The following is a 20,250-nucleotide window of genomic DNA, read 5'->3' on the forward strand; positions in this document are numbered from 1 at the left end:
TTTTTTGTTAAATAAACAAAATCACTGGTAAAAAACACACCTTAGTATCGATATTTTTTTATTTGAGTATTGATACTTTCGATACTCGCATCAGTATCGATACGCCCATCCCTAGCTAAAGGATGCAGGCTTGCCTTCCAGTGGCTTTGTCATACCCATAGACTGTATACCGCTAATCCTGTTCTGCATTCACACAAGCACATTACCGGTAATTCACTGGTAATGTTACAACTTCTCATACCGGTAAATTGCCCGAACGAATTTACCAGTATTTCTGAAAAGGTCCTATTGACAAATTATCTCTTAACAGTAATTTACCGGTAATTTACCAGTAAAGACTGTATGTGTGAAAGGGGCTAAAGAGAGCCATTTAACTACAACAGCCACACAAGATGTTGTTGTTTGAATACATTGTCAGAAGTGAGTGAATGCTCTCTGTGATTGATTGGTTCTGTCTTGCATCATTTGCGTGTGTTCAGAAGAGCAGGAAAATAGTTCTATCCTACACAATTATCCGCTAACATAGGTTATTCGTCAAATTCAATGCATATTGTACGCATTCAATTTTTTGTTAAATAAACAAAATCACTGGTAAAAAACACACCTTAGTATCGATATTTTTTTATTTGAGTATTGATACTTTCGATACTCGCATCAGTATCGATACATCGATACTTCAGGATCGATATGCCCATCCCTAGTGCTGGAGCAGCGCGTGCGAATCAGAGGCGCCCAGTAAATGAAGATGATACAATCCCACGAAGTTATGATTTCTGTTATCACTCTATGCTTAACCCTGACTTAATATTATAATTTAAAATGTGTTTTGATTGATCTAATTTCTGTATTTTAATAAATGCTGCATTAAACGAATTTCAGTGCTCTGTATAGGTCATTACATAAAAAACATCTGCAACGTTTTCATTGGAAAGATAGTTTTACTGGGTTATAATTATAATATATAATATTATAATTATAATATATTCTGTATAAGTTATTTTCAGGTTATTTTGAAAATAACCACCCTGCAACGTTCTAGGAACGTTATTTTATGGTTGCAAAAAATAACCTAAAAATAACCATTAGGGAATGTTCTCTGTAAGTTATTTTTAGGTTATTTAATAATAACCACCATGCAACGTTCCGATAAATTGCCCGAACGAATTTACCAGTATTTCTGAAAAGGTCCTATTGACAAATTATCTCTTAACAGTAATTTACCGGTAATTTACCAGTAAAGACTGTATGTGTGAAAGGGGCTAAAGAGAGCCATTTAACTACAACAGCCACACAAGATGTTGTAGATGAATGCTGTACCTACCGTCATTCTAGAGGCCAAGTTCAACTCTGATCGTTTGTCCAGCAACCTGTAGATCTCCCCAAGCTGGAAGAGAGCTTCAGTCAGGGGAGCCGTTTCGGTCTCATTTCTGATGTAGTCCATTAGATTTAAGACCTGTCTGAAAGACACCTTGCCCGAACTGGAGGAAAGATGAAGCGTACATTCTTTATTTTCACTTATTTACTGAAAAATATACACTACTGTTCAAAACGCTGGGGTCAGTAAGACTTTTTAAAAAAGAAATTAACACTTTTATTCAGCCAAGGATGCATTAGATTTTTTTTTATGTTAAACTTGCTATTCATTAAAGAATCATGAAAAAAATTATCATTGTTTCCACAAAAATATTAAGCAGCACAACTGCTTTCAACATTGATAATAGTAAGAGAGGTTATTTAAACGCCAAATCATCATATTAAAATGATTTCTGAAGGACCATGTGACACTAAAGACTGGAGTAACGGCTGCCAAAAATTCAGCTTTACGTCACAGGAATAAATTACTTTTTAACATATATTAGAAAAGAAAACAGTCATTTTTAATTGTAATAATATTTCACAGTATTACTGTATTTTTGATCAAATAAATGCAGCCTTGGTGAGCACAAGAAAAAAAATATTACTGACAGCAAACTTTTGAACGGTAGTGTATCTTAAAAAGAGAAAAAATAAAAAAGGACTTCATTTAATGCAGAATTCTGCATGCTGGTTTTGATGGGTATTACAGTATTATGATATTACTGAAATGTTCTTGAAAACATACTACACCCACACCAATCAATTTTGACGCAATCATTTCTGGTGATTTTCCCAGTTGTTTATGATGGGATAATGAAATTTATATTTAAATTATTGTAAAAATAATTTGCAAAACAAAGAGCAAAAGATAATTTTTTCTAATAAGATATTTTAATCTGAACCACAATCATAATTAATCAAATGTTATTTCCAGGTTTTCCATGACTGTGGGAATCCTGCACCATCAGTTCTTGAAAGTCTTGTCTAATAACTTCCATTAAATGCAGATCTACCTAGAGAGAGCAAAGATGTTATTGATGAGAGCTGCTCGGTCTTTACAGGAGAGGACATTCACATCCCCCTTCAAAGCATCAATCAAGTTCTTCCATCCCTCCTCATCATAATGCACTATGTAGAAGCCATCACTCCTGAAGTTGAACTTCAGCCACTTCACCTGATCTGGAAGATTTAACGTGGCTGGAAAAGATTTAAAGCAACAAACAATATATTACTGAGTATTTCCAGTAGTTGGAAACATCTGTCTATGCCAGTACACTCAGTCCTGGGGACAATCCTCACCTGTTTTGTCCTTGAGATGGAACACTTGCTTGCAGGAGCTGAGAAAACTACAGCTGTCATTTACATACGTCAGGGGAATATGCCACAAGCTGCTATGGGTAACACAAAAGTGGATCAATCAACATTCCACATCAAGAGAGGCAGAGTTCACATACAGCTTGCTTTTTCAATAGATCAATATTGGACTTTGACTCTAATCAATATAAGAGTCCTTGTTTAAAACGTTGTTTGCACCTTAAAACAAACAAGACTATTCTTTCCCATGACACACACTACAGTTTAAAAGTTTGGGGTTGGTAAGATTTTTTAAAATGTTTTTGAAATGATCTTATGCTCACCAAGGCTGCATTTATTTGATCAAAAATACATTAGAAACAGTAATATTATGAAATATTAGAATTTTTAACTTTTTTTTTTTAAATAACTTAAAGTAGATTTTTTTTTTCAATTTTTTATTCCTATGATGGCAAAGCTGAATTTTCAGCATCATTACTCCAGTCTTCAGTGTCACATGATCCTTCAGAAATCATTGTAATATGCTGATCTGGTGCTCAAGAAACACTTATTATTATCAGTGTTGAAACAGCTGCTTAAAGCGATGATTCATCCAAAACTATGTTAATTTACTCACCCTCAGGCTTTCCAAGAAGTATGTGACTCTTTTTTTTTTTCAGTAGAACATTAGAATATTTTTAGCCGAAACCATAGTCCTTGGTTATTCATAAAATACAAGTCAACAGCTACCAGCACTTGAGAGTCAAAAAAAGCATATAGAGGCAACACAAAATTAATACCTGTGGCTCCTGATGATATATTGCAGTCTGTGCAAGAAAATAAACATAATTTTCAACATTATTACCTCAACATATTGTCAGGAGCCACAGGTATTATTTTTGTCTTGTCTGTATATGCTTTTTTGATTCTCAAAGTGCCGATAGCCACTGACTTGCATTTTATGAAACACCAAGGACCATGATTTCAGCTAAAAATCTTCTTTACTGTTCTACCATCTTTGATGGCCTGAGGGTGAGTAAATTTACAGCAAATTTTAATTTTTGGGTGAACTATCCCTTTAATGTTTTTGTGGAAACTGGAATACATTTTTTAGGATTCTTTGATGAATAGTAAGAAACACTTTTGCTTAATGTATAAAAATATTAATAATACTAAAACAAATCTTACTGAGCCCAAACTTTTGAAAGCTAGTTTTAAAACAACTTTCACGGCCTACAGCCTCCTAATTCATGAGACATTTTTAGATCAATGTTCAGTTGCAGTAAAAGTCCTCTACCTGTCGTCCGTGCTGTTTTCAGCATTCAGAAGGAAATGTTCTTGTGTCAGTGTCGCTTGAGTGCCATTTCTCTTCACTGTGACCAGAGGAAAGCCCTTATGAACAGTCCAGGTGTTCATCATCTCAGATACACTTAAGTTTTGTTTGCTCACCTATGGAGAACATGGATGTCAGCGCACACTAATAAAACCATGGCTCAGATGTCAGCTCAGTTGCTTCATCATTATGTAAAAGTGCATTGTTTAATTTTGTAATTGATTTTATCATACTCAAAACAACTCTTTGTTTTGTTTTCGTAAATAATGAAATGCAATCACTATGCAGGCATCGTAAGTTCATCTCACTTAGAAAAGGTCTGACCTGGGAAAGACTGTTCCACAAGTCTTCACTTTCAGTGTTTGATAGGTTATACTTTTGTAAGTACTCAATCACTCCTTTTCGAAACTCCCCATCTGTGAGTGTTGCATTGAGCATCAGCAGTATTGAAGCCCCCTTGGATGAAAAGTCAGACCAAGAAACATGCTCAAGTTCTGAGTATAGCTATACGATCAATAACACTCAATGACAAATGATTACATTGCACCAGTTTTCAAAAAGACGGTTAATTAAAGCCACTTCACAAGCAACAGGTAATTTATGACTTACCTTCTCATAAGACACAGAGTCAAACATCTCTTCCACCTGCTCAGGTGTGCTCACCACAGTAGACACTGGGTGGGATGAGTTCAATGCATCTTTGGTCAGCGCTTTAAAGCGAACATTTAAGAATTCAATGTCCTGGAAATGAAAGACACATGATCAAATACAGACATTCTCAATGACACACATTCAAATAGGGTGTTCCCACCATAGGAGTCGATGGAATCGACTCTTCAACTCAATTTACTTTACATCAAAACAAGGTCGAGTAAAGTATACAAGATTGCAGTCATTATTACACACTAATGTATTCTTTTTTACCCAACATGAAGCCTTAGGGTGCTTTCACACCTGGCCCGTTGTTTCGGAACCTGGCGCGTTTCCCCCCTTAGCTCGGGTTGTTTGGGCATATGTGAACATGGCAATAACGCTCGGATCCACGCCAAAACAATCGGTCCGAGATCGCCTGAACGAGGTGGTCTCGGCTCGATTGAAAACGAACTCTGGAGCGGTTCGGTTGTAGTGAGAAAGCAGGCTATATCACAATGTATAATGGGTAATTACGTAAGTTCCTTGAAAAGCATTAGCTTTGTTGTTTTGCTAATACCTCAAAATGAACCTGTGAATGTCTGTGGGTGAGCACGTCTTCGCCATTCAAAATCAAAGCGCACTTTTTCATTTTATAATGCCTTATTGTTCTTCTTCCTAGTAGGTGCATTTTAAAAATGTTTTCCCCTATGAATTCTGGACTCCTGCTCAAAATGATAAATTAATATAACGACAGCTACAAAAAACCCAACAATAAGCCCGCGAAGCTGTTGTCGTTCCATCCTGACGGATGACAGCCCCGACAGCTAAGTGGAATTCCGGAAAATAAACCATGGAATTTTGACCAATGAGAGAACAGTTTACTCGCACGTGACTTGTATGAACAAATTTGGTCCATTTAGAAACTTTGCTGTATGAAAGCAAACCGCACCAAGAATAAAAAGCAACACTGTAATAATTATAATCCCTGTTTCGGAACAAAGCAATCGATCTACAGGTATGAAAGCACCCTAAATTATTTAGAACAACACATTTTTTTGCATGACTGTTCAAATTAGTAGCGTCATTTTACCAGCACTACCCAGTACAGCTGTACTACACCACTTTACAGCACAGTAGCGCTATTGCAAACAGGAACAAGTATACTACATAGAAATGTCATGTTGGCGTGTTAATTGAGCGGACTTTGCTTTTTCTTTGAGCACGAGCGGTACACGAGTGGAGTGTTCGCATGGGCTGTGAGCAACCCAATGGAACACACATTCATAGAGCGGAATGTTGAGCGGAGCGTCACACCACGCAGTGACAGCTAGAGGGAGAGTTAAACCTGCGCACTGAACACAGATTTTTCGCTGACAATTTTTCGGCCAAAATTTCAGTGCATCCCTAATACATGTAAAAATACTCTATTCAGAGTCCAGGACTCTTCTCAATTCCCCAACACTACATTCAAACAAAAAAAATGTACTGAAAGAAACAAACGGTAATTCTTAATTTAGACTAATACTTACTATATTAAGGTCTGGGAACACATTTTCAATCGACATGTACTGCATGTAGGTTGCAAATCCTTCATTCAGCCAAAGATCATTCCACCATCTCATAGTGACAAGATTTCCAAACCACTGAACAGAAAAACAACAGGACATGACATAATGAACACAGCATTTCCGACTAGCCTTTTCAACTGAACTGAAAGACATTAATAATATATAATAATATATAAAGACGTAGAATTTATAATATATGTTTTATGTCAATATCACTATTGTCATTCACTTCTCCCAAAAATTTGGAGTGAAAGCTTAAAGGGATAGTTCACTCAAACATGAACATTCGGTCATCATTTATTCACCCTCACATTGTTCCAAACCTGTATGAGTTGAACACAAAAGAGGATACTTTGAAGAATGCTGGTAACCAAACAGGTGCTGGTAGCCACTGACTTCAATATATATATTTTGTTCTGTACTATGGAAGTCAATGGCTACCAGCAACTGTTTGGTTACCAACATTTTTCAAAATATCTTCTTTTGTGTTCAACAGAAGAAATAAAGTTATACAGGTTTGGAACAACATGAGGGTGAGAAAATGCTTCATTTTTTGGTGAACTATGCCTTTAAGAAAAAAACTTGAAGTAGGTCAACATTGTAATCAAAGCTGGATGTAAACGATACTTAAATACACACACCCTGGTAAAGCAGCCACCAACTCAGATATTTCTATCGTGTTGTTAATAATTTAAACATGACTATTATTTCCCTGTCATGAGAATGTTGCTTTATTTATAAAGTGAATTACCTGGTGGGCAAGTTCATGAGCAATGACAGAGGTCACCAGTTGCTTGTCTATAGAGGAGGAATTACTCCCTACTAGCAAAGTCGTCTCACGGAATGTGATTAGTCCCCAGTTCTCCATGGCTCCGGCGAGGAAGTCAGGAATGGCCACTAGATCTATTGATTTTGAAAGGACATTCGGTCACATCATGTCACTAGAAATAAACACTTTTAGGTTTGTTATTTGTAAAGCAACATTAGCGTGTATGTCCAGCTATTCTAGAAATCTAATAATCCCTGTTTGAAGAGTTTCTTTAAGGAAAGGTGTCTCACCCAGCTTGCTTAACGGGTAATCGTTCTCAAAGAATGTATTGTAGAACTCCAACAGTTTACAAGCTGTGTCCAGAGCATACTGCACTTGATCCTTTTTGTCTGGAATGGCATACACAGACACCTGCACAACATTTGGAAAAAAAAAAAAAATACCATAATGCAATTTGTTTACATAATATTTGTAACACAAGACATTGATTTTGAGAAGAACACATACCATAGTTTTAGAGACATTATTACTGACACCGATGAATTCAGCCACAATAAATGCAACTAGGTAAGTGCTCATTTTAACACTTTTTTCAAATTCATCTTCTTGAAGTCCATTTTTTAAATCTGTGGTTTTGACCTAGAAAATAAAAAACATTGGACAATAAAATGACAAAACTTATATATTATAATCTGAGAACAAACTTGCATGACAATATTTGTAACTCATAAAAATATCAAAACTAAAATGAAAAAGTAAAAAAAACTGTTATAAAACAAACAGAAGCTGTAATAAGAATTATATATATAAACCAATTACATTTAAGAAAGTAATTAAATATTTTATAGATTAGTCTCTTAAATGAAAAAGACTAAAATAAAATAAAATAAATGTTACAAAACATGTATGACCTAACCAAACAGCAATGAAAATGTTTTATGTATTAGCCTCTTAATTAAAAGTGAAAAAAGCAGACCAATCAATCAATCAATCAATCAAAAATAACCACCTTGGGCATGTTTGAAAGGCTGATGTACTTGTGTTCTCTGGTCATCTTAATTGTAAAAGTTGATTTAAAAGCTGGCTCGTCAAAACAAGGGAAAGCCTTGCGAGCAGCCAAGGGCTCAAATTGAGTAGCGGCCAAAACTCTAGAAGAAAGATGGAGTGAATTAAAGGATGTGTCTGTTAGGCATAAAGATATAACTAAGTAGAAGTAACTGTCAATCAGTACACTGAAGCTGAATAGTTAATTCAAAATGTATCCCAACTGTTCAGAAGGTTACACAAAGGTTAATTGGGCTGCAAATACCTTTTTGTACCATTTGTGTCGACATATGAGCTGTTGTAGAAGCCATCATAGCTGTTGGAGAGCTTTGCTGTGTAGTTAATGTTCAAAACATACTGTCCCTTCTTAAGATCTTCTGGAAATTTGATGGCGATTTGCTGCCAAGGTTTGTACTCCAGGACGTGGACCTCTTTACCGTCAAAAGTGACCTTGCTTATGTTCATATCAGAACTGTGAAGGACAATATTCTTCGTTTCATGCAAGACTTGCACCAAGATGGATACACAGCCTTGGAAGGTCATGAGGGCCAGGTTGGGATGGAGTGAAATATTGTAATGCACAGGATGCACACTAGGCGGTAACCTCAACTCGGTCCATGGGAAAAGTTCACCACTTGTGGAAGTGGGATAGATGCTGTCCATGGTCGAATTGGTCTTCTGGCAGCCTTTTCTGGTGAAAGTGCAGCCTGGCAGGAAGTAGATGACCATAAACATGGAGGCCACCAGCACCAGGATGAGAACACCTACCACCGTTGTCTTAGTCGAAGGCTTCGAGCACGATCCAGAATGCTGCTGGCGGGTGTAGGATGAGGCAATGCTGCGCTGGTTGGAACTGCGATTCATGAAGGACATTCCAAGAAGACGGGCAGATGATTCGTAATCTTCCTCATCTTCATCCAGGTCGTTTTCTCCAAGGCCTCGGACTAACAGTCGCGAGCTGCGGGGTTCATAGACCACATCGTCCGAGTCGATGGGGTAGGATGGGGACTCCTTCGCCAAATCCACCACATCTGGCTCTTCCTCAAACATGCTGTTCTCAATCATGTTCCTGGGCAGTGGAGCTCTTTCTGTAGGTTACAGTGGAAACAGAAAATGGTGTGTGAATACAAAAGCACAGTTGTTGAAAGTGGCTTCCTGTTGACAAGAGTGCTACCATCTAAGATAACGGAGTGAGAACTTTTCTGAAAAGTTGAGTGATTTTGTAGTCAGCCTTCACAAGCGTTTAAACGATAGTGAAACTGAAGATGAAAGAAGCTACTTTCATGCATCTGCGCAGACAGACATTAAGCCTGTTCCAGTTAATACTTGCACCCATGACCACAGGCTGTCACCAATGTACAGCATAAACTATTTTATACTCAATTCAATGTGCCTCAACTATTGTCTGCATAAGATTTGTCAATACACTGGCAGAAAATAAAGTGTTTGCATTGCTCCTCTTTTACTTCCTTCTTCAACAGAGAATTAGACTAAATAAATTCAATAACAAATCAAGGCATTGCCAAAGTTAACAGTGATCAAATTACCATTTAACACATTGCTTGAAACCACATTGATATCCTACCTGCTGACCTGGGGTCAAACTCATGTCTGCTGCACAAATACTCTTGTTCTTTAAGTGACCTGAATTTCAACTTCGTTTTAACAAAATCACATGCCTCATTTACTGTTAGTGCAACACTTTCATTTAGTACTGTGCAGAGTTTGTAAATTCTTCAGCAAACACTAAGCAAACACTTGCTACAGTTCCTTTGTAAATCTCACAAAAACATGTCAAGGACACATTTTATAAGCCATTCATATATTTTGCATATGTGATTAAAAGTCAGCCTATTTTTTTAAGATGTTCTGCATTATGATATTATACTCATGTTAAGTTTGCAAGAAATGAAACTTGCGATCGTCTTTTCTTTCCAACTGTGATGTATATCTGAGTGAAACGACTTCTCTGGCAAGAAAAAAGTAGGGCAGGACTTTGTTTTGTCCATCGGCAATTAACCAGATCGTTGCTGTTGGCTAATTGCTGTGATCTCATGTGAGTGACAGGTTGCTGGAAGTGACAGATTATTGTCCCGCCCTTGTGCCGGTGTTGTGCCAAATTCGGCACCCCTGCCAGATTATGCACCCCTTCGTTGAAGTCGCTACCTGATTGCCTAATCCTAACCCTTCACCCACACCTACTCCTAAACCTACCAATACTAGGGGGTGCATAATCTGGCAGGGTGCACATTTCGGCACTACACCTGGCGCACACATCATCAGAAAATAGACGTTGTTTTTGCGAGAAGTTAAAGTTTTCAAATAACAATTAGGAGGGCACATTAAAAAAATAATGATGTAACTACACTGATAAATCATTTATAATTTGTCATTTTTATAATAGTAAATGCACTCCAATATTCAATAAAAAATAAGACTTGTCAATTTTGATTTCATGGTGACAAAGTACATTTGGTTCTCAAATTCTCATTACAATAATAATATGCATCCAAAGTAAAAGACTAATTTGAAACACAAACTACCTTGATGTTTAAATACTATACAATTGAATACTATCTTTTGCATGACAGTATTAAGAATGCGACATTTTGCTTCATGTTAATTAAATATATATATATATATATATATATATATATATTAGGAAATATGACCCAGATATGTTCTTGACATTGTCAGCCTAACTATTCAAACTTTCATTCAGAAAGTCAACAAAAACAAGTAGGTTAACGGAAGAAAGTTTTTTTTTTAGTCTGCCACTGACAGACAACTGTATTTCGTGACACTTAGATGGCTGAAGCTCTTAAATTACTTAAACTAGGAGACAAGTAAAGACAGTACTAAAAAGTGACCAGCTGGTCAGCGTGTCAAATTTACGCAAGACCATAAAAACACAAAGCAGCAAATGTCACCTTGCCAGGATTTGTGCAAAACATGACATTTGAGTATGATGCACACAGACTGACAGATGAGAAGTGATGACTTAAATGGAATATAAAGTCAAATGCAGATTGCTGACAGCAGAGCACTGTGACACATCACGTCAATGACAGTCACCAAAACAAATAAACCACTGATCTGATTTACTGACATTTCCACCCCCTCATAAACACTGATACATTTTTATTTAATCAGAGCTCCTGTCACGATCTACTGTGAACTTTGTGAAGTAGATGCACTGATGGCTATTTAAATGTTATTCATATGTGTCTTGTTAGCCTGCTTGAACTTTGCATACACGTTATCTTTCGTTCTAACCAACTCCATAACTAACTCTAAAATCATTGACACATAACCAGGACTATGATAAAAACAAGTTATCACACTACAAGAGAAGTACTTAAGGAGATTAAATTGCATTGTACATAAAAAAAAAGCGACGCGACTAGCGGTAGCATGTTAGCTGATAACTTTTTGCAGTGCACGACCTCGCGTACAAATAAAGAGTCCATATTAGCTGCAGCCTTACCGCTTTCAAACGTCTCCATGCTTAACGTAAATGTTTAATTGCAGGTTTGAAGTAAAAAGCAAATTCTGTTTCAGTTGAAAGTGCGGGTATTTAATCCTGGGAAGGCTGACGAGTCACACATTCATTCAACGCAGGAACGCATCAGATCAACTGGTGCTAGCTTAGCATCGTTAGCCTAATCTACAGCTTTCTCACTTCACCGCATTAAAATGATCGATCAGCGGTTTACTGCACACTGTTTATCGATATAACAGCGGACACGAGGTGAGTGGGGTAATCACTGCTGTCAAACAAGCAACCTGAGTTTTACTTCCCCCTTCAGCTGCCCCGTTTAAAGGGACAGTTCACCCAAAACTGGCCATTCTGACGTGCTGTTCTAAACCCGTATGAATTTAAAGGGGTCATATGATGCAATTTCAAGTTTTCCTTTCTCTTTGGAGTGTTACAAGCTCTTGGTGCATAAAGAAGATCTGTAAAGTTGTAAAGTTGCAAAGACTAAAGTCTCAAATCCAAAGAGATATTCTTTATAAAAGTTAAGACTGTCGAGTGTAATAAATGTTTTTTAAATGGATGGAAAATCCAAAAAAAATCTATCTATCTATCTATCTATCTATCTATCATCTGTGGACTGGAAGTTTCACCAGAGAAAGTCTACTTGGCAATACATTTCTTTCTGATTATTCTTATTCTGGTTTCCAAACATTGAGTCTAATATCTCCTTTTGCGTTTCACAGAAGACAGAAACTGAAACGGGTTTGGAACGCGTAAATAATGACAGAATTTCCATTTTAGGTGAACTGTCCCTTTAAGACGCCGCTGCTTCTGCCCTCCCAGAGAAATAGCCTACAGCAACTGAACTTGCTGCATGCCTGGCATATTGATTATTTTATCATTAAAGACAACATCGCATATACAATCACATAGACACATGTAGATCTTTTAATTCAAAATGTACAAAGGTCTGATTAAAAAAACTGATTAAAATAGCACCAAATCTAAATATATATGAAAAACAATCAAGAGGTCATAAAAAGATTAATGCATAGCCTACCAATAGCTCCATATTCCTGCTGATTTAAATGATTTGCCGATTCCATGCGCTAAGACTGACTGACATGCTCAACAAGAACAACTGTAATAGCGTCACTGTTCAGCAATTTGGACAATCACATGCAAACAATTTGACTCTGTGAAAACACACTACAATAGGCTGGTGTATTCTCAAGAGCTTGCAGTGTGCAGCACATTCGGGCACCAGTGGAACCGTTATAAAAAGTCAGGTCATTGTACTCTTAAGTACAGCGGATTACTGTTTATTTTAGAAGACTATGCAGTGGAAACAGTAGTAGTAGAAAAAAGTAGGAGCTACAATACCGGACGGATAAACCACCATATCACCAGATTAATAAATATGTATCAAAATAATTACATGTATTTTGGACATCTTTGTTTGCTACGCGTTTTATTTCATATTAATTTATTTTTTTACAATTTACCACTGAGCACTGGCTTAATGCAGTTGATATAATTCAGGCATACAGCTCTTTTTCAAAGTTGAAGTACTCTGGGAATGAAAGAGAAAATGTAATTCGATGAAAAATATCTAAATACTCTTGAGTGCTTGAGTGAATTGTGAACTGAAGCAAAGCAATACTGCCTCCTAGCGACAGTAGAAGTCTAACACACGTTTAGACCTACTTAAGGGATAGTTCACCTTCAGGTGCTGGTTCCCATTGACTTGAATTGTGTGTTTTTTTTCCCATACTATGGAAGTCAATGGGGACCAGCAACTGAAGGTAAACTATCCCTTTAGCTTTCTAAATGGAGACATTCCTTAGCTCAGTTCTGGCTACAAATTTGTCCCCAAAATATGGTTAAGCAGGCATACACATGATCATCACCATACCCTCTTTAGCAAGGGAAAGATAGTGGTTTATGATGGTTGAATTTCTTTTTCGGTCTATTAATGTCTGCATATAACTTGTGATATTTAACCAATGTTAAACAGTCTTTTGAGCATGACACAAAGAAAGGTGATCTGAATTAAACCCAATGAAGCTTAGCGATGCATGTTCTGCGGGTAGGTGAATGATGCTAAACTGTTTTGAATCGGTTCCAAATTACTCAGTAGTTTATATATTTTATCTAATCATTCTTGCTGATACTTTGCAGTAACAAACAAGCTAGTGAAGGTCAAGGTGATAAATGTCCAAAATGTGATATCAGTAAATGAAAACTAAAAGTAATGTCCTTTTAACAAAAGTTCAAATTTCACGTTTATACTACATTTTAATCCATTTTCTGTCATTGTCATGTTTCATAAGACACATTTTAGTTTTTAGGCTAGACTCAGTTGCATCCTCCCTTATACAAAACATTTTATTTATTTTTATTCCAAACCTTATTTAGTTAGTTCATTAATGTTCAGCATCTTCAAGTATGATTTTGTGCCACCAATTAATAGTCAGAGTCCTATCAACATTAGTTAGAAAATGTGGCACAGCTGTCAAGAGACCAATCAGAGGCAAAGAAAAACACCAATACAAAGCAATTAGAGGTTTGAAACGGCATAGCTGTTTATAAACCTCTTTATCCAAGTAAACCAAAAAAAGCAAACACATCATGCATTACAGTATATGAGCTGTTACCCAAAATAATTAAAACACTAAAAAATACCAACAGTAGAAAACTTGAAAAGTCAAATGGAGTTTCGGAGCTGATCCTGATACTGATTAATAAACCAAAAACCATTATACTAGTAAAAACTAGTATAATGCTTGGCTGAAATGTTGGTCTTCTTTTTACATTTTAGTTGAGTCTTTGCTGCAACCAAGTCCTCATGGTCTCTAGATTCCTCGAGAGCCACATAATGTTCTTCTCCACGTTTTCTGTGGCCACCTGTATGACACGCAGCTGAGATACCTGCTCTGTGATGGACTTAAAGAAATCCTCAACCTTAACACAAAAAGAACAAAAAGCAATGCCGTAAATGAACCATCAAAACAGATGCTCATTCCCTCTAAACAACAAATGAACAACCCACCTCTCTCAACTCCTCTGTGGATGAGAACTGAGTCACAGTGCCAACAATTATATTTCTGATTCCAAAAGATCCCAGCGGAAACCTTTGATAATGAGACATAAGCATGTTATATTCACGGTAATAAACATATCACAGCTAGTGTTATATTACACCTTTCTAACATAAATAAAAAGCAATGGATTGCACCTACTTTTCTACTAGTTCATTCCAATGTTTCTTCACAAAATCCCATGCTAGAAAATGACCCACTGGATTTCTGGCAACCATATATATGAGACTGGGTACATTTTGTGTTTTTATTAAAGTTCCATCCATTCCAAGCTGTAATAATCTACAGGAAAGATGGAGACATACAAGGCATTGCATAATGTTAACCTCATTAAGATTTACATTTGCATTCATGTGTTCCAACCCCCAGTAAATAAAGCCCGAAATCAAGCATTGCATTTATTTAGCAATTCTGCATTTCATTTTCTATCTGTGTATTTTATATATAACAATAGGATTTTATAAAGTTCTTGAAATAAGTCTCTTATGCTCACAGAGGCTGCATTTATTTGATCAAAATTACAGTAAAACAGTAATATTGTGAAATATCATTACAATTTGAAATATTATTACAATTTATTCCTGATTTCAAAGCTGAATTTTCAGCAGCCATTACTCGTGATCCTTCAGAAATCATTCTAATATGCAGAGTTGCTGCTCAAACATTTCTTATTATTATCAGTTGTGCCTCTTAAGATTTTTGTGATGATTTTTTAATAAAGTTCAAAAGAACAGCATTTTGAAAAAATAGAAATCTAACATTGTAACATTATAGGGTGACCAGATTTCTCATGGTGGAATACGGGACGGGTGGGCAATATGACCAGGATATGAGAAGTTTTATTTCACGATATCTATCTATCTATCTATATATATATATATATATATATAAAATAACAAAGAAGCAAATTACAAACCCTAAGACAAATAAGATGGAGATACAGATTAAATGACCTCGTTTTTCAAATACAGTTTGTTTAACATGTATACTTTTATTTAACTTTTTAAATTTTTTTTATTAACATTAATGACAGACTTGTGTTTAATTAGGCTGCTGTCCCTTTAAAACCGAATGCACGGATTGTAATTATAGCGCCTGTATACACCTGTTTATTTCATGCGTTTTCGCTTATCGGATATCTATCTGATATTGACACATATCCGATTTTCACCCACCTGTTTATGTTCACTTAAAGGGATAGTTCACCCAAAAATGAAAATGTGATGTTTATCTGCTTACCCCCAGGGCATCCCAGATGTAGGTGATTTGTTTCTTCAGTAGAACACAAACGGAGATATTTAAGTCAAACCGTTGCAGTCTGTCAGTCCTATAATGTCAGTGGATGGGAATCACGGCTTTGAGAGTCATAAAACATAAATCATAAAACATAAACACACACAAAAACCTGTCACAAAACCCTGCGGCTCGTGATGATACATTGATGTGAAAAGACACAAAACGATTGGTCTGTGCAAAAAACAGTATTTGTATCGTTTTTTTACCTCTGATTTTCACCGCAATGTCTGAACTGTCCTGAGCGCGTCTTCTTCTCAGAATGAGCAGACACTGTATTTAAGTGAGATACTTCACACGATGAACATATTGACAACTCAATTTGACAATTCAGGCACAAGGTGAACTGATCGCGCGCACTGTTTTATAGAAGTGGGATCGCACGCGCGCGGCCGAGAGAGCGCTTCTGGGGTGTCATTTAGCTCAAGTTAACTGCAAGATAATTGATAACGAATTGTGATTAGTGATGTTCGGTTCTTGAACGATTCGTTCTTTTGAGCCGGTTCTCAGGAAGTAACCGGTTGAGCCGGTTCACAAATAGAACTGAATCGAACTTTAGTTCTGGGTTGATGACGCAGGACGCACAGCCGAAGTAGCACGTCCAACTCAAAAAGAACCGAATGAGCCGGTTCAACCAACTGTCGAAGTTTGCCGAGGATTACCGACTCAACAAGAACCGAATGAGCCGTGGCGAAGTTTGCCGAGGATTACCGAAGATTCTGATGAGTGAGTTGACTTATGCGAAATCAAGGAGTTTATAAGACTGGTTTATTCATTCTTTATACTGTAGACATGTAGAACATATCCGCGTTTGTGCATCAATGTCTGTAATGTGTGCTGTACATGTGAAACTTTTAGGAATCTTATCCAAGTTGTAGGCTAGTCAATATTGGTCAGTCAGTCAGTCGAGGATCCGCGAATGAAACTGTGACCACAAACACCACTAAAAGTGAATTATATTGGCAATAATCAGCAATATGCTTTCACACAAATAACTTTATTTTTGAATGTTTCCATATGTGTTGACACAAATGACTTCTTTGAATTTTTAATTGATACAACATGGCACTGCGTAGATACGTTATTGCTTGATGACGTCAGGAACCGATGAATCGGCCTTTTGAACCGGTTCAATGAGCCGATCTGTTCGAAAAGAACCGGTTCGCAGAAATGAATCGGACTTTTCATCACTAATTGTGATTGGATGGTAATTTTATTGTACGACGAGCGTGGTTACCTTTAATTAGGCTGTTTTGGCGTAGCAGAACACTACTCGCTCTGAACACCCAGTCTTAAAGACATTTTGAAATACGGGACAAAACATGATTTTTTTCAAAATAAGTCGGGACACTAAAAATAGAGCTGAAATATGGGACTGTCCCGGGAAAAACGGGACGTCTGGTCACCCTATAAAGTCCGTGTAAAGCAATATTAAATAGAGCTTGAGTTAGAGTTTAACACACCACAGAAAATTTTTACTAACCACCCAGCCAAATCTGAATGATAAAAAAACGGCAAGTAAATAAAATAAGTTATCAAAATCTTGAAAAAATAAGCAGTCTTCTCTGCTCTCAAACTCTGGGGGCGTCCACTGTTGGCGCGGAAACCACGCCCACTCACGGGAAACCTGGCGTCAGTTACTGCGGATTACTGAAGTTTGTAAAACTATCCGGTGTAAAATGTTCACTGCAGAGGCGGCTGTTGGTGGTGATCCTCATCTCTCCATCAAGGTCCATCTTCACAAAATTAATCCACCTCTTCTTGATATAATTGTTTTTAGGAAATGTAAATAAGGAGACCGAGCTGTTTTGTAAATGATCGCAACCAGGTAATATGCATTTCCGTGACAAAGGCATAGCTAGCTAGCAAACTGTAGGCTGTAGTAACTAACGGTAATGACAAAACCTCGCGATTGGGCAGGCAAACCACAGATGCTAATGCGCTCTAGTTATTATAGTGTTAGGGGAGGGGTCATGATCAGTGGCTCCAGTGAGTCATCGAGACATGTTTTCATTCCGTCCAAAAAATCCTGAACACAAAAATGGTGAAAAACTGTTTAACCCCTTAGCATTCCTGTAAAATTTGCCTAAAACCCTGTTCTTGAACCATTTGGAGTATATGCATGGTTTTGGTCTCTTTTGAAAGGTGACACTCTCAGGTTTGTTCCTAAACAGAACAAACCTCAAAATCACTGTAAGTCTTACCGGTACTGAGTAACAGACTTTGAACGCACTGTAAAAGGAAAAAAAAAACATTCCGCCTACATTTTTCTGTAAACATGCCTGCAGATGACTATAGCTGTGAGCTATTAGCTGGAAAACACAATGGGATCACAGCATGAAGCCTTGTTGGCAGTTTGACAAAGACATTCGAATCACAAGAATCTCAGCTTTCCAAATATATGTGACATGTTTAGCTATTTTTTTTTTTTTGAGTTGTAAGTCACAAAGTTAACCCTCAAAAACACGCAGTGTACTGCGGGCGGTACAGTGGAACACTAACAGGTTAACGGTTTAACTCCACAATACTACATAGTTCAGAATCTTTGTAACGTGTTTTCAGCAATACATTTCTAACATTTATAATGTGTTTAGAAAGAATTCTCTGAATTGCCTTTACACGGACTTTAATGTCACCTTTGATCAATTTAATGCAATGTCGCTGAATAAACAATAATTTCTTTCAGAAACATCTTACTGACCCCAAACTGTTGTATAATTACGCTACATATGACTTTCAATGTGTTGCTAACAATGTACCTTGATAGTTTTTCAGAGTCCTTGCTGCTTGCTAAAGCTGAGAGAAATTTGCTTTTCTCTGTCTCACACATGGAGACACCATACTTTTCCAGAAGGAAGGCCCAACCGCTGTCATCCTGAGCTCCGACCATGTAAACCGTCTCAGACACATCAGTGGGTAAGCTATATAGTTTGTAAAGCACTAGTCAGCTATTAAGAAATCTACCGCCATAATCATTCAAAATTATGAAAATGTATATTGGAGGGTGTTATTGCAGAAATAAATACTGTGTTGCTAAGTCACCTGATTGTACCATTGGATTCCACCCAGCTATTATAGAGCTGCTTAGCCTTTTCCAAACAAGGTGGATAATCAAAATCACATGCAAGGGAAAGAACCTCTTCACGCAGTCTCCGGTCTGAGACCATCCCATCATCGCTCCATGACTGCTTGTCAATCACATCTCTGAAATACTGCAAGATGTAGGTCTGCAGGGGGAAAAAACCCAGACATAAAGTGGCTATACACACATACAAGACGAAATAAACTCAGAAAAGAAATCTCGGAAGATCTCATGTGAACTCAACGGGTGGGTCTGCAAGCTGCCTTACTGAAATGAAAGACTCTTTGATGGGTATGTGGAGGAATGAGGACAGTAAATTCGATTAGACTCCAGGAATCGTTTCTGTCATACCTTCAGATTATGAGTAACGTCAGCTATGTTTCTCTTGTCTATCAGCTTGTAGAATGACTGCAGATAGCCAAGCCCTTGCAGGAGAGGAACATTGTGGGTCTCAGACTTTAAGTAACCGATCAAATCTAAAGCTCTGTTTAGTGACAGTCGTCCTGCACTGTATAATACATAACAAAAAAGTAACATTACAAATGAGCTGATAGGATAATACAGTTATGCTCATTTTGCTAGTTAATACAGAATTTCCTGTTTTCCCAGTGTGCTAAGATATGCTTTATGATCTCAGATGCGTTCATGAGAGCAATGGCCTGCACATTAACTCACGTGACCAGCTGGAAGGTGTTATGAATGAGGCTGGCTCTGTCCTTAAAGCTCAGAGCAGTATGGTTTACTCTCAGCAGCTCCGTCAGGGCGTTCCAGCCTTCCTCATCATAATGGACAATATAATATCCATTCATGTCACTGTTGAGCTTCACCCAGTCAACTTCCTCATCCAGCGTCAACACATCTGGGTTTGAGAGATTGGTATATATACAGTAAAATGTATGAACAGTACATGTGTTGGTGAGACTGGGGCTAGTTGTCAGACGTCTTGTGCCAGTTAATATTCCCAGGAAGAAAGATATTTTTACACTATATTGGGTAGGCAGGGTTATTATTAAATAAAAATAAAACAAAAGTTATTAGAAACAGTTTGTTAATAGAAGATATTCAGTTAAAGCTGAAATAAAATAAAATATGAATAGTAGATGAAAAATTAACAAAAAAAATAGAATTGTTGCCTTGGCAACCACTAAATTTACTGACTGGAAAACTAAAACTGAAAAATGAATGAATGAATGAATGAACCTAAATAGAAATATTAATAAAAGCACATAACAACATTACAAAAAAAAACATTATATATGTATGTATATATATATATATATATATATATATATATATATAT

General features: G+C 36.9%; 2 protein-coding genes across 2 annotated transcripts in view; both read right to left on the bottom strand.

The window, feature by feature from the left end:
* LOC107756310 (leucyl-cystinyl aminopeptidase-like) overlaps positions 1–11,769 on the bottom strand; it is a 20,920-nt gene extending 9,151 nt beyond the window's left edge. The window contains exons 1-13 of the mRNA XM_016573353.1: positions 11,484–11,769; positions 8,262–9,084; positions 7,962–8,100; positions 7,460–7,591; positions 7,243–7,363; positions 6,935–7,086; positions 6,145–6,258; positions 4,592–4,723; positions 4,307–4,438; positions 3,947–4,098; positions 2,656–2,747; positions 2,370–2,553; positions 1,322–1,478 (exon numbers count right to left, since the gene is read on the bottom strand). Coding sequence (XP_016428839.1) covers positions 1,322–1,478; positions 2,370–2,553; positions 2,656–2,747; positions 3,947–4,098; positions 4,307–4,438; positions 4,592–4,723; positions 6,145–6,258; positions 6,935–7,086; positions 7,243–7,363; positions 7,460–7,591; positions 7,962–8,100; positions 8,262–9,084; positions 11,484–11,502 — 2,349 coding nt within the window. The 5' untranslated portion in view covers positions 11,503–11,769. The remainder of the gene's footprint in view (positions 1–1,321; positions 1,479–2,369; positions 2,554–2,655; positions 2,748–3,946; positions 4,099–4,306; positions 4,439–4,591; positions 4,724–6,144; positions 6,259–6,934; positions 7,087–7,242; positions 7,364–7,459; positions 7,592–7,961; positions 8,101–8,261; positions 9,085–11,483) is intronic.
* A 2,265-nt stretch (positions 11,770–14,034) lies between these two features.
* LOC107756311 (endoplasmic reticulum aminopeptidase 2-like) overlaps positions 14,035–20,250 on the bottom strand; it is a 14,694-nt gene continuing 8,478 nt past the window's right edge. The window contains exons 13-19 of the mRNA XM_016573354.1: positions 19,626–19,809; positions 19,302–19,458; positions 18,911–19,095; positions 18,628–18,789; positions 14,717–14,857; positions 14,527–14,608; positions 14,035–14,438 (exon numbers count right to left, since the gene is read on the bottom strand). Of these exons, the coding sequence (XP_016428840.1) occupies positions 14,292–14,438; positions 14,527–14,608; positions 14,717–14,857; positions 18,628–18,789; positions 18,911–19,095; positions 19,302–19,458; positions 19,626–19,809 (1,058 nt within the window). The 3' untranslated portion in view covers positions 14,035–14,291. The remainder of the gene's footprint in view (positions 14,439–14,526; positions 14,609–14,716; positions 14,858–18,627; positions 18,790–18,910; positions 19,096–19,301; positions 19,459–19,625; positions 19,810–20,250) is intronic.

Source organism: Sinocyclocheilus rhinocerous, unplaced genomic scaffold (genome assembly GCF_001515625.1).
Source record: "Sinocyclocheilus rhinocerous isolate Xijiao unplaced genomic scaffold, SAMN03320098_v1.1 scaffold1043, whole genome shotgun sequence".
NCBI classification, from domain to species: Eukaryota; Metazoa; Chordata; class Actinopteri; order Cypriniformes; family Cyprinidae; genus Sinocyclocheilus; species Sinocyclocheilus rhinocerous.